The sequence below is a fragment of the Odontomachus brunneus genome, unplaced genomic scaffold (genome assembly GCF_010583005.1).
Source record: "Odontomachus brunneus isolate Ranch 3 - 2012 unplaced genomic scaffold, Obru_v1 Obru_scaffold_036, whole genome shotgun sequence".
NCBI lineage: Eukaryota > Metazoa > Arthropoda > Insecta > Hymenoptera > Formicidae > Odontomachus > Odontomachus brunneus.
This window is the reverse complement of record NW_022639486.1, coordinates 556,881-570,979: the sequence shown is the minus strand read 5'-3', so window position 1 is coordinate 570,979 and position 14,099 is coordinate 556,881. Positions and strand designations below refer to the sequence as shown.

Sequence of the window (14,099 nt, the reverse complement as noted above, 5' to 3'; positions counted from 1 at the left end):
TCTCTCTCTCTCTCTCTCTCTCTCTCTCTCTCTCTCTCTCTCTCTCTCTCTCTCTCTCTCTCTCCTATATTACAACCATGATTATCACTCTACTGACTTGTGTGTTACGTGTAGTCAGCAGCAGCTTGTCCTCGACATCGGATTACTAAATTTCGTGCGACCTTCTCTTTTGCTGTGATGAAATATTACGACGCCCTACTTCCATTTATACGAACTGCATCCTCGCTCAATTCCTTTCGCTCTCTCTTTCTGTTTCTTTTTGCTGCGAAAAATTACATTTTTCTCAAAGTCATCAAAGCTTAACTTTTTATACTATTACAATTTTTTCTTGAGACTAAAGCAAGACAATAACTTCATCGCTGTCATCTCACTTTTTAGTGCTATCTTTCCTTTTCTTGTTTTTGCGTATTTTGTATTATTTATAATATTTTTTTTTCTTTTTCTTTGTTGTACCAATAAAATTATTATTATTAAAACGATTTGCAACACCTTCTCATATCTTCTTTATGACATAAGTGAGTGTAATCTGTTTTGCAAGCGAGGATATCGCCAAGCTCGAGCCGAATCTATAACCGGCGAACGACTTTTCTCTTAGTCGGAAATCTAATATCACGCGCGCGTTATTAACGTCTGAATTCACGGAGAGTCATGTTATATAATAAAGAAATTGCTATTTGCAAATTTGAAGCAAGTAAGTAGCTTAAAAGTAGGTAGCTATAATGCTGAGGCATGTAATTCACGATGATAAACTTAACTCGGTATACTGGATGTGAAACGCGCCTTCATCATACACGTACATACGTACGACTTGGCTGCGAGGCAGACGCGAATTCGCCTCCCGAGACCAGGTTTAATTAAATCTTTTGCAAATTTGCATATACGCACTTCCGTCAGTGAGAATCCTTTAGAACCCTCGGCGTTACCGAGACCCTTGTAGAGATTCGTTTCCCTACCTGTGTTATGTAGATCCGCCGCCAGTCCTCCGAGATGATAATAATCTGAGCGAGAAGACGACTTCGAGGAAACAGGGAGGAACGGAGCAACATCCGCAAAAAATAAGGCGCTAAAAAGAAACAGAAAAATCGACGATAGAAATGCGAATGTCAGACAACACGAGGCAACGTGTTCTAAAAAAAAAAGGAAAATGTAATCCCAAATATACGCGCGAAGGATGTGACGTTCTAAATCGCGCCAAGTTTCAGGACAGAACGGATCGGGGAAGCGCACGGCGTGGGTGGTGATTGAGAAGAGAAGTCGCATGGATCATATTTTGAAATACACTTTTACTTCGACTCGGTCAAAAACTACGATAACAATAGGTCGGTAGATATGTATATCGGAAATCATTTTTCGGAAACGCAGGCTGTGCTCGTCGCCGGCTTACAAAAACGGATAAGCCTCGCCGGCGCGGCGCGTTGCTTCCCGCGAAAATCATTTCGCGAGTCGCTTCACGAGTTTTCGTTTCCTTCGCGGTAATTTCGATGTAAGGTCTTCGATGCCGGTACGACCACACGTTCGTTCATTCGTTCGTTCGTTCGTTCGTTCGTTCGTTGAATACTTGCGAGCTTTTCGTCGCTCCCCGCGGCGACATTTTCACGCGGCAACGGGAGACTTTTCCTCCTCGCGCGCGCGAATTGAATCCCATTCGATTTTATCGTCGGCTTGACCCGAACGTGACCGCACGTGACAGCCTTTCGCGAATCAGGCGATTTCCCGAGATAATCGAGGGTCAGCTGCGAATATCTCGCCAAAAGCGCGGAGCCGGATTTCTTCTGTCCGAAAGTTGTTGTTGTTGTTGCTGCTGTTGTTGTTTGGGGAAAACGCGAACGGGTCGAAGGGAAACTGAACGCGCAACGTGGAAGATATATCGCGTGTATGTACAGAGAAAAGAAGCTGATCGTCCACGTCAGCCTCGACGGTATTGCACGATCCCGCAGCACTCGTTCGCAATTATACTATGAAAACGTAATCGATGAAATAAATTAGCACGTCGCGCCGTTTGAAACGGCAGCGAGTAATGATTCGATGAAACGACAATGATCTAGCTATGTACACGTATATACATCCCGTCAGTGTCGTTATTATCGTCGTCGTCGTCGTCATCGTCGTTGTCGTCGTCGTCGTCACCGTCGTAATCACTTTCACACCCGCACTCGCTCTTTTCTTCCTTTCTCTCTCTTTCTCTCTCACATGTACGCACACGGAACCCGTTCTCACTTAATTACAACTCCTCCCCGCCCATTCACTCATCTAAGGATTCGTTGGCGCGAGACACAACCGGTGAAAGAAGAATTGCAATCCCTCCCGGAGCTGGTCCGGAAGAGCGTATCTCTCGGCGAACCGCGGGTTCTTTATCCGGATCGAGCGCGGAGTTATTAATGCCCACTAATATAGTGCTAGTTTGTCCTCAAAGAATCGACATAGTCCACGACGGTCTTCGGCGGTTCTCGCGAGGAGAACCACGGTAACACAATGACCGAATTGTCGGCGAGTTCGGCTCGCGACGACCGATACTCTGAAGAGAGACCGTTTAAAGCGCGACCCTCCGGTCGCGTTCTTCTTCGTGGAAGACCGACGGAGAGGCGCCCGAACGAACAGTCCAACTGCTCGGTCGCCGACTCGTTCGACAAGTGAACGCGCGCTTCCGCTTCTCAGTACGGTCTCCAGACGTTGTTGTCCGGTCTGACTTCCTCTTGCCTCACGCTGCAGCTGTCCGCGACGGCTCTCTGTTCCGCGCTCTCCGAATTCTGGAACTGATTGCCGTACAGCTGCGAGTAGAGGATGCTGGGCAGCACGCCGGGCGTCGGGAAGTAGTTGCCGTAATTCTGCCCGAATCCCTGTTCTTCGTGCACCGGGCTCTCGGTCGTGCTGGAGTCAGTAGACAACGATCGGGGCGACACGTAGTCCTGGTACCTGGACTGGGTGGAGCCGCCAGACATGAGGCTGCTCAGCGGGTCCAACGGATCCGACTGGCCTGGTGTCGTGGTGTCTGGCACAACTGTGACATTCGGTGTAAGAGAAGCTACGTTCAGCTCGCTGGCGACTAGCTAGTCGAATGATGTGTCTTCACTCACGACAACCGTGATTCTATCATCGATCCTGCCGACCTGTCAGGTCCCTAACCTAACCATGAGGAGGCTCGACATCCATATTCCGAATATCGTGCGCGGTTATGAAGATTGCGACTGATACGCGAAGAAATTAGAAGAGACCAGAGCAAGTTCGCCGAGTGATTCGTGTATCAGATTAGTGCAGAAGATTTGTCATTTTTCTATTGAATTCTCGCTGGGCACTCGGATATTAAAAGGAAAATAGAAAGTTCCCGTTAGATGTTTGAAATAATACTGAGTCGATATATTTGTTTAATTTATTTGTTGAAATTATTAATCCTTCAAAATTTCATTTTACTTGACAAATACAACAAACTTTTCGCAATAACCTAATATTTATTGTGAGAGGAACAGCAGAAAAAAGCAATGGAATAATGTTCTTTTTAAAATACGGAAAAAATATCCATGTTTTGAAAAGAATATTTTGCAATCGTGGAACGATAATAGAAAAATAATCGCAAAATATTTTATAACAAGAAAAGTACCAGTGTTTTAAAAGAAACATTTTGCAATTTTTTTTCCACTGTTTCACGATCGCAGCATGTTCCTTTAAGAACATGGTTATTTTTCTGTTTTACATGTAGAGAGAATATTATAATTTTCTTTTTCATATAAATTTTTTTCAATTTTACTATGTTTTTAGTATTACAGGGATAAAAACTGAAAAACAGTAAAATCTATCTTGCTAAGGAACATGATGTATATTCTACTAAAAACATAGCAAACTTTTCATAGCACATATGAAATAGAAATATGATCAATTACTGTGCAGAATGTCAATATATTCCTTGGTTACAAAACTCAATGGCAATTTTTACCACAGCATTCTCTCCGTGTAAAGAAGACACACACTTTGCAATTTCTTTTCCACTGTTCTTCTCGCGACAAATGCACAAACAAGACACATCTATCGACAAATCTACCGTGATCTCCCCTGACTTATTTATTTCCACGACGATCATAATTTAATGAACGTAAATCCCGATAAGAACACGATAAGAAACGTGATACTCCGCGATCACGTGGTGATTAGCGGCTTCCGCTTTCACAATACGAGACACAAAACGAGACGATTAAAGCGAGTCGAGAGCGATACCCCATGGTTGGTTCATCAGTCGGCGCCACAGCGAAACTCGACGATGACAATCGTGCAGCAGGCTGGACTTACGAGAGGAGACCGCGGAGAAGGCGTCCTGCTGCGGCGTGGAGCCCGTTCCGGTGCCGGATGTGACGGTCGAACCCGCCGTCGAGTCCGGTGCCGTCGGTGTGCTCATGGAGGCCGTGCCGGCGAAGGACGCCAACGTAGACGACGGCGGAGGTGGCGGAGGGGGTGGCGGCGGAGGTGGAAATGACGCCTGTGCGGCGCACGACGACAAGGGACCCGGAAGGTAGCCGGCGTAGCCGGCCGTGCTGCCGTACCCCCAAGAATTGCTCGCTGTCAGGCCGAACTGGGACATATCTAAAGAGATCTTCCGTTTGCACGTCTTCTTGCCGCGCGGGGAAACGCGAGGAACACGAGGAACACGAGGTGGAATCGACGTGCGCGAGAGGGTGGCTGGATAGACGGTGGTTGAAGCGAGTGCGAACGGAGAAAGCGTCAGCGGTGTCGGCATGATAGAAAATCGCTCACAGAAAAGCAATCGACGAACGAAAGGACAATTAGCAGAGAGAGAGAGAAAGAGAGAGAGAGAGAGAGAGAGAGAGAGAGAGAGAGAGAAAGAGAAAGAGCAACTCCTACCGCATATAAATAACACAAAGCACGCTAATGTAAAAACATCGATAACATCCACATCGACGGCAACGGCAGCTGCATCGCGTCGTGTTGCATCGGCGAAAAAGATAAATAATACTTCCCTCGCGATCGGATGAAACAACGGGGAGGAAGGACGCGAGAAGGCGAGACGGGGAGAAATTTCTGCCGGATTATATGCCAATTCGAATCACTTGGCGAGATGCATCGGCGGCGGTGGCGGCGGTGGCGACGGCGGCGGCGATGGCGCGGTCCAGCGCACCCCTTGGCGGATGTATTTTTGCGGGGTATAGGCAGCATCCCCGATAGATTTTCCAATGAGTCACGGGGGTTGAATGTAGAAAGGACGAGCTCGGTCCGCGCGAGAGAGACGCGGGCGGATACCGAGCGGTGGGGAGACGGACGGAGGGGTACATCGAGATCAAAGGGTTGGTCATCCCCCCGCGTAGCTGGGGCCAACTCAAATAACCAAGCTCGCCTCGGCGAGCGCCACCGGACCGTCGTCACGAGAGCTAACCCTAAATACTGCTACCCGCCGAGCGCTTTCACGTCCTTCGGCACCATCGGATTCCTTGCGGTCCGAAGAGAAGCCTCCCTTTTTATGGAAAATCACCGAAAGTTGCGCGAGTCCGTCCCAAGTATTCCAGGATCGTTGCGGGATTCGAATACCGGATTGAATCCTCGTGAATTTATTTCGTCTTTCTCTCTCTCTTTCTCTCTCTCTCTCTCTGCTCCTTGTCTCCCGCTCTCTCTTTCTCTTTCTTCCTCTCCGTCTCGTATGAGAGCCACGTAATTGCTTCCGGCGAATAATCTTTGAGTGAACGTCTTATTTCGCTCGGCGTAGTCGCAATTATGTATCAAAATATGAGAAACAAGGGAAAATAATTAATTGCGATACATACTGCAGGGCGGCGAGTGTGGTCCGAGCTTTCACGGTTTTATTAAAGAGGAGAAGTAACCGCGCGCGGCACGGAGTGTCTCTCGAAATCGAAACCGCCCGTCAGGCGTATAGTATGGGAATAATACGGTCGCATACGCGTATTATCGGGCGACCGGATGCTCGATGAGGGAAAAAAGTTAATAAAGGAAATATTCGGCGTGCTTCGTATTTTATCGGGAAATTTAGCAGCGGAGCAGTCAGCCCTCACGTCTGAGGTAACTCATTAAAACGGCTGATCTCGAATTATTGTTTAAGCTTTTTTTTTCCTCGTCCCTTCTTGCGCACGCCGGCAAAACCGTTTATCGATACACGCTCGAGAAAAGTATTGAAAATTTTATCGTGCAAGTATCGTTCGCGCACACGAATCGTCGCACACGGTATCAGGCTTTGATCGCGCCGATCAGCAGTACAGTATTAATCAACGATCGAAGGTTTTCTGTTTTTTTTTCTCTCTCCTTTCTTTCTTCCTTTTTTTTAATAAAACTCGGCGAGAGCAACATTTTCTCGAAATTACGCTGACAACACACTTTGCGCGCAAACTCGCGAATCCACGTTATGAACGCGGAGGGAGGGTGAAGCTGCGCCCCCAAAACAGGGAGCCAACCGACTGGGACGCGCTTCCGTGGCAACCCCTTTAATATAATATTTAATCTAGCTTTGAACAGGCTTGCGGTTTCCGCCTCTGAAGCCGAGAAGCTAGCTACCGAGCCTACCCAAAAGCTGTGCTTCTGTACTCAGACTGGTAGCGTCTGGTTGGAAATATTCCCGAACTCGGCGGAAGCCATCCACTCGATGACAAAAATTATCTAAATTTCATAACCACCGGCGAGGGGCAGCGCGAACGAAGCAACGCCGCAATATGAAGAAAACATCTCTTGTGCGCGTATCAATTTCTCACTTTCCACCTTTCTACACTGAGAGAAAAATGTTTGGTATTTGTAACTATAATCATAGAGAAATAATTATAAATTATGGTCAAGAGAATCACTTTTTATTAAATTCTACTTTAATATTAGTAGTAATAATCTTATATGTTACTACCACCATTTTCGTGTTAAAGCAACTAAAAAACATGGTTGGAACCAAAAATAACTATAATTTTAGTTATATACAGGGTGTCCCGAACCTCCATGATGACCCTTGGTGAGAACGTAGAACGGATTGAGGTGAACAAGAAAGTCTTGTTCCGTTTTGCGATATTCGCAAAAATAGTCGAGATATTAATTAAAAAAGATTGGTGAATGATCACGCGCGATATGGTAGATAAGCTGCAGTGGAGCCGTTTGCCGTTGTATACTTATATATTAAGTCAAACTGAACAAAAAAGTCCTCTACCATTTTGCGAATGACCACATAGATTTTTGAATATTAAAGAAAATTGTTACATGTATGATTGTATACCATAATGCATAAATTTTCTTTAATTAATACCTAAAAATCTATATGGTAATTTACAAAATGATAAAGGACTTTTTTGTTCAGTTTGACTTAATATATAAGTATACAACGGCAGACGGCTCCACTGCAGCTTATCTACCATATCGCGCGTGATCATTCACCAATCTTTTTTAATTAATATCTCGACTATTATTGCGAATATCGCAAAACGGCACAGAACTTTCTTGCTCACCTCAATCCGTTCTACGTTCTCACCAAGGATCATCATGAAGGTTCGGAACACCTTGTATATAGATCGGCCATTTCTTCTCTCAGTGTAGATATTTTAAATTCTCAAGATATACGCAAGATATATCGAAAGATACAATACACTTCTTTTCAACATGCTATACTCAGATAAAAAAGAACGATGATGTCAACTGCATAGATGATAACTGTACGTAAAAGTTCTTGCAACTAACAACAACAACGTAAAAAAGCTGAATGATTACTAAAATTATATACCATCATGTCTTTTTCTTCGAGTGTACGAAATAGACTAAAATAGATCCGAATGGTGAGACAATTTCTCCTGAAGTTCGTTGCGTATCGAAAAGTGTCGCAAGCCTTTCGCCGCCGCGATTGCTACTACAAATCCATCGAATGACCGGCTGCGGAAAGGAAAGCACACATACACACAGAGCAAGCGCTGCTTGGCGAGGTTTGTGCTCAAAGCTGAGTCGTGCGAGCGCAATCTGCGAGGATCACGATCATGCGGGGACTGCCTGGGGCGATTACTTACTCTGACAATTGCCAGGCATCGCGTGTCTAAAGGAAGACAACGGATCCCTTGGCTGCAGCGGATTCGGTAACGGTTGCAACGGATTCGGCAGAGGTTGCAGCGGATCCACCAGAGGAGAGGCGAAGAACGGGCCGCCCCGTTGCGAGGCGAACGCGAAGGCGTGAAATTGTTGTTGCTGCCCTAAAAGAGACAGCACTGCGATCAACCGTGCGCCTGCCCACTGGACCTCCGGTGCGACATCAATCGTTCGTTTCATTTATCGTCATTCTCCTCCGATTACCGTGCGAAAGCGAACGCGCGCGGCCTCGACCAGCCGGCAGCGCGCATCGGGCACATTTTATTTACGCATAAATCACGAGTCAAATCCGCCCGAATCTCTCGTGGAGCGCTCGACACAACGCGCTGCGGATTTCTACACGATGTCGCGCGAACGACCGACAATACACAGTTGTTTCTCTTCTTTTTGCTCTCCTTTCTTTGTCCTCTCTCTCTCTCTATCCCCGACAATTGCCGCGTATAAGCCGCATCTTTTATCTATCGAAACGACAAACGGAACGATAGCGACACCGAACACCGTGGCCGTCCCTTCGGCAGTCGGAGGGGGACGAACGAGGGAGACACACGAGAGAGGCACCGATACATTTTATTTCCCTGCGACGGTGTCGCCAACCCAATTAAAGACGTCCCAACAGGCGGACGTCCTATCCGGCTGTCCCCTGGCTAGAGGTCGCCGCACGGACAGTCGTGCGCGCTGCCGCTACTACGTGCAGGTTCGTTCCCTTCCCCTAAAGGCAACGATCCGAACGTGGAAGGCACCGGAGGCCAGAGAGACCGACGGAGGGTCGACGCAGGGCGGGAAGGGAGAAGCGGTGGACTCTCCCACCGTCCTGATAATCCAATCGAAGCCCTAATTCTAACTCGGCAACCCGAAATTCCCGCCGGTTTGCTGAATAGGGTACGCTCGATCCGGGGACACAGTGGGGGCGCGACGGCGGAATACCGACGGGTACCGAGACTAACGAGATCCTGTTAAACGACCGGCGATTCGAGCACGCCGCAGAACCCGGGAGGAGCTCGGCAGAAAATTCTATGGGTCGTACAGGTTCCTTAGGTGAGACGCCTTTTATTTCGCGCGCGCACGCTGAGCGAGAAAGGATGAATCACATTTCGCCGCGGGCTGAAGTCGATTCTCGGGGCCCTCGGTGCCTCGAGCCAGCGCGACAAGGCGAGAGAGGGGAGTCAAGGATGAAGGGTGGGCGAGAAATGGAAGCACGCCACGCGACCGGAACGCGCGATCGGCGGGTTCGAAATTCGAGGATTTGTTTCGAGACACAGTAGTTTCCTAGCGGCGGCCTGATAGATTTAATAAATTATGCCGCTCGACCCACGAATTTATCACGTCACCCTAACCCTTTGAACCCGTTCTTCGCAGTATTTCATTAGGCGGCGAGCGCTGGTGCGACCCTTCGAATGGATGCGCGTGGACGATTGTTGTCTCGTCCGAATTCGCTCAGGATGCCGAGACTTTCCTTCCCCCTCCGTTCGCGCGAAGCCGAGTGTGACCGGCTCCGTTGGCCGGTTTTTCGCGAGGCTAATCTGGGGCTCTACTCTGGACGAGCATCGAGAGCTAATGTCTTTCTAATTCTTTAGAATAAACGAGATAATCTTACACGTGACGTTCATGCAAGAAAAACGGAACTTGTAATTTAAAAAAACATACTTAACGTTCGCTACTCGACTAGAAATTTATCCTATAATTCTGATGAAGTTTACTCTAATAATTTGTATAAAAAATAGAACTTATAATTAAAAGGTAATTAAGTAAAATTTTTAATAATATGTGTATAACTGTGCATATAGATACTTGACATGATTAAAATACTTAACATTCGCTATTCGGTTAGGAATTTATCCCATAGTCCTAACAGCTTCACCCCAATCAGTTATCTGACCTATACAAGGTGATGTTATCATTGGGTCTTCATAAGTCATGTAACGCAGTGTGGCAATCGAAACTTTGTTAGTGACAAGGATTATCAATAATTAAGACGCGATAACATCACTTTATAGAGACCGTAAGTAACTGACCAGGCTCAACATGATCGGGACAATGGCATAAGTCGAGTATGCACCCAGAATAGGGCCCTTGACATCGTGTCCCCAACGAGCGCACGTTTTCGCAAGATGTTTCGGCGTGAAGCGACACACCTCGATCCGATTACCGTCCACGCTCGTTCTGACTACTCCGACGAACGGTCGCCGACATCAACGTTTCCTGATTTATTCTTTCGCGGGGTATGAGGCGCGGTTGGCGATTGGACGAAGTCGTAAGTCCCCGGCAAGTCGCGGCTATCGATTTCATTGGACACCCTCTTTACGCGCCGTGACTGCCAGGGAATTTCTCGAGAGTTAGCAGCTGGCAACGACAGATCCTCATTTCGTTCCGTCGCCAACCCCGTTCTCTCCCTCCTCCCGCTCTCCTTGTCCCCCCTACACCCACACGCCCGCGTTGCTACTCAACCCGCGTCCTGAAATCGGCTCCTCTCGACGCGCGCTGGATGGCGGTGCGGCACCCATTTTCGATCTTTCCGGGGATGTCTAGCCGATCTCGCCGAGGAACGCGTTTCGTTTGTCGAAGATGTTCGCAGCGCGAACCTCCCGGGACCCGAACGGGCGAGGAGAGTCTTCGCGAGTAAAGCATCCCGGAACCCAGGCTAAACTTCCCTCAATCAATTTCCTTGGCCCCGCAGCCTTTCCGCGGCAGCGGCAGCGGCGGCAACGGCGGCCACCTTCGGCTACCAGAGACGAGGGTAGAATGTGTAATGAATTGCTTGTTTAATTAATTACAACCCTCCGGAGGTATTCGACCGGCGTTACCTTACGTAAGATTCATTCGTTCGTTCTCGCGTCGATCGCCGGATGCAAGAACGCCCGATTTGTAGGAGAAACCGGACACACGCTCGTTCGTTTGTCCGCGCGTCAAAGGGTCGGCTAGACATTCCCGACGCGTGAGACATCGCGAAACTGCTAATTAAAATGCGTCACTGAAGGAAAATGTGCAGTCGGCTGTTTCCCCCATTGCTTTTAAAAATTATTTAGACTCGGGAGAGTACAGAAGTAAACGCGCGTCACGCGTGAAAACGTGAATAGAGGACTCTCAAAGTCCGTGTTAGAGGCGAGATGAAGACACGTGGGGGGCCATGAGCCCCAAAAGAAGCGCACAAAGACCACCCAAGAGGCTCTTTCATCTCACGCCGCCATCCTTGAAATCATCGCACCATTGCTCAGATCTAGCAAACAGTTTGTTTTCGTAGAAGATTCAAAGCGCCGACTTGACGAATGCTTACTTGTTACGTGCTCGCGTTATCCTAACGATCCCTAAAATTTTTATATCTGTTTCCTTTTCTTTCTTTCGCTCGAAAAAGCCCGACATGACGTGCTTTTAAACTGGAACGAATTCAATCGTTTCGGCTAAAATCGACAACTGAAAGGAGACACGCGACGATATTCATCAATAGTTCGTAATGAAACGCAGAAAAAATATCACATATTGCTCGGAAGTTAGCGCGATTAATTAGTAACATTAATATCGTGAGAGGAATTTCTCCTCCGAAACGTCACGCAGTGTTTTGCTTGGATGCGCGTCTCCGAGCGGTACACCGAAATTTCGCGTTTTCATATTTTGGATTTATGACGGAAGTTTCGTGGGTGGTCCGCAGATGCGGCCAAGCCGGCGGATGTGGTCGCAATTTCCCAAGGTACCAAACTTATGCCGTGCTACCCAGAGACCGCCTCGATATATTAAAGCTATCGGATATTTTTGGTGCGCCTTCAGGGACGACATGAGATCTCTATCACGCGTATTAGCGTCCTAAGACCTAATGTCGAAGCAAGATTCGTTCGTGCAACCCGATACACAGTTCTTGAATAAGATCTTCTATTGAATTTACACAACACGCCATCGACTTTTCGATAAAAAAAACCTGCAGGAACTTTTCCAACATTTTCCATTGTGAAGTTGAGATCAACTCCCGAGTGTTTCTCCGTCAACTTGAGTCGAAATTTTGATCCTACTTCCGACATCAGTATTCCATTTAACGTCTACTTTGATACTATGAGACCTAACCTCTTTCGATTCTATTTAACCTACTAATTTCATCGAGAAATTCTCTGTAGAATCTACTAGTGCACTGAGAGAAAATTTATATTAAAATCAACAAATATTTCCTTGATGGGTGCCATTAACATATTTATTTATAAAACTACATTCTTTTTATTTAACCAAATATTGTTTATTTAAGTCAAGTAAACAATATTTGATTTAAAGAGAATGTAGATTTAAGTAAATATGTTAATGGCACCCATCAAAGAAATATTTGTTGATTTTAATATAATTTTTCTCTCAGTTTAACATTTTGTGCTCTTTCTGTAATTTTGTTTCCATACTTCTCGCGTGTCAAACTGCATAGTTGAGCACATAAATTCACGTGCTTAGATTTAGGTTTAAATTTAAGTTGATATATTTTTGTATAACCTATATTCTTGTTTTTTATTTCGATTCTACTTCTTAGATTTCAGTTCTTCCTTAGTTAATCAGTTTAGTTTTTATATATTATAAGATATTAGTCTTATAATCTTTTGATTGCATTTCGTACACAATAACAAAACATACCGACGTTTTATAAAATAAACATTATTATTATTATTTAGAGGCGCTAAGTAGAACTTTGGTTTTCACACATTCAATACAATACATTTGTATTAAACACATCTTCCGAATATACGGTAAATGTTGGAAAGTTCAGATTGAAAGTAGGGCTAAAATTTCGACTCGGGAAATTTCGACTCCAACTTTGAACTTGCGAAACTGAAGAAAATCGCACGTCCGTCGCGCGACGCCGCAAATTGGTACGCTCGGGACTAAATTTTCGAGGGCGTACAATACGTTTCACGGTGGGTTACGTAACAACCGGGGGGGATGAAAGTAAGAGAGAGAGAGAGAGAGAGAGAGAGAGAGAGAGAGAGAGAGAGAGAGAGAGAGAGAGAGATAGACAGAGAGACGCTTTGTCCCCTCGCACCTCGTGAAAGACAACGTCGACGACCCCGACTGCGACCTACCGAAATAGCGGGGAGAATCCCGGTAATTGTATGTCTCGGCGGCAGTAGCTCGCGGAGGAGTTCTCGCGGCCGGATATCCGCGAAGTTTGTAGGCGTCGCCTGCGTTTTGGCTAAAGCGCCGCGATACACCTCTCCGCGGGCAACGCCCGCAGCTCTTTGTCAATGTTATGGCGCCCGGTGCCCCCGCGGTTATAAATAATGGCAATTGCGCGAAACTTAGCCTCGGAGGTAACGGCCGACCAGCGCGAAGCCGCACGCTGGGGCCATTTCGAACTTGCGGCTTTTACTGCCTCCGGTGCCATGCCGCTCGTTCGTTAGGCATTACGATCGTTTCGGGAGATTCCCGTTCGGTGGCCCGTTCCGGTGAGCGCGAGAGCGCGTGTGTGCTGCTACCCACGCCAAATTTCCGAAATGTGAAACGCGGCAGTTACTGTCGGAAGTCTCGAGGAACCGCGCGGGGGATGCGCGCAACCGTTCGAACGAAACCGCGAAGCCATCGAACGCGGCTGATCCCCGATCGTTCAGTGCCGCTTCGGAGCAGCAGCTATTACTTTCGACTCAGCTATTACTTATCGACTAATAATAATAATAATAATAAGGTATAATAAATATATATGAGAGTAGCAATGCTTACAGTGATACTCACTGGTCTTGGATCGCGGTTCGCGCGGCCCATCCACCGTCACCTTGATGGCCTTGGTGTAGGTGGCGACTTGAGGCGGCGTTGTCGACACCGTTATCGTTAAGGTGAAGCTCTTGCCTGCAACAAACGAGACGACTTGCGTGTTACGTTGCTTCCTGCGATACCTTAGCCGCTTCTATCGTCGTTTTATTTCTATTTACAACGTTCGCGCTATCAACACATCTATCGACCACGTCAGTTGTTTTTATCGTTTCAAGGTCCACGTAGTCGCACACTATCGGCGGGATGACGCCGGGGAATTAGATTTCCAAAAACGAGGAGGACAATATACGTCGGGGGGGGGGGGGGGGGGGGGTTTT

At 47.0% G+C, this 14,099-nt stretch overlaps 1 protein-coding gene across 10 annotated transcripts in view; it reads right to left on the bottom strand.

Moving 5' to 3' along the window:
• Positions 1-1,265: 1,265 nt before the first annotated feature.
• Positions 1,266-14,099, bottom strand: part of LOC116843827 (runt-related transcription factor 1-like) — a 100,241-nt gene continuing 87,407 nt past the window's right edge. For 7 of the 10 annotated variants that reach the window (XM_032814617.1, XM_032814618.1, XM_032814622.1 and 4 more), the window contains 4 exons: positions 13,732-13,857; positions 7,980-8,174; positions 4,279-4,569; positions 1,266-2,998 (listed from right to left, as the gene is read on the bottom strand). In XM_032814617.1, the coding sequence (XP_032670508.1) occupies positions 2,652-2,998; positions 4,279-4,569; positions 7,980-8,174; positions 13,732-13,857 (959 nt within the window). In that variant the 3' untranslated portion in view covers positions 1,266-2,651. The remainder of the gene's footprint in view (positions 2,999-4,278; positions 4,570-7,979; positions 8,175-13,731; positions 13,858-14,099) is intronic. The other 3 variants (XM_032814625.1, XM_032814624.1, XM_032814626.1) reach the window with 3 other exon arrangements.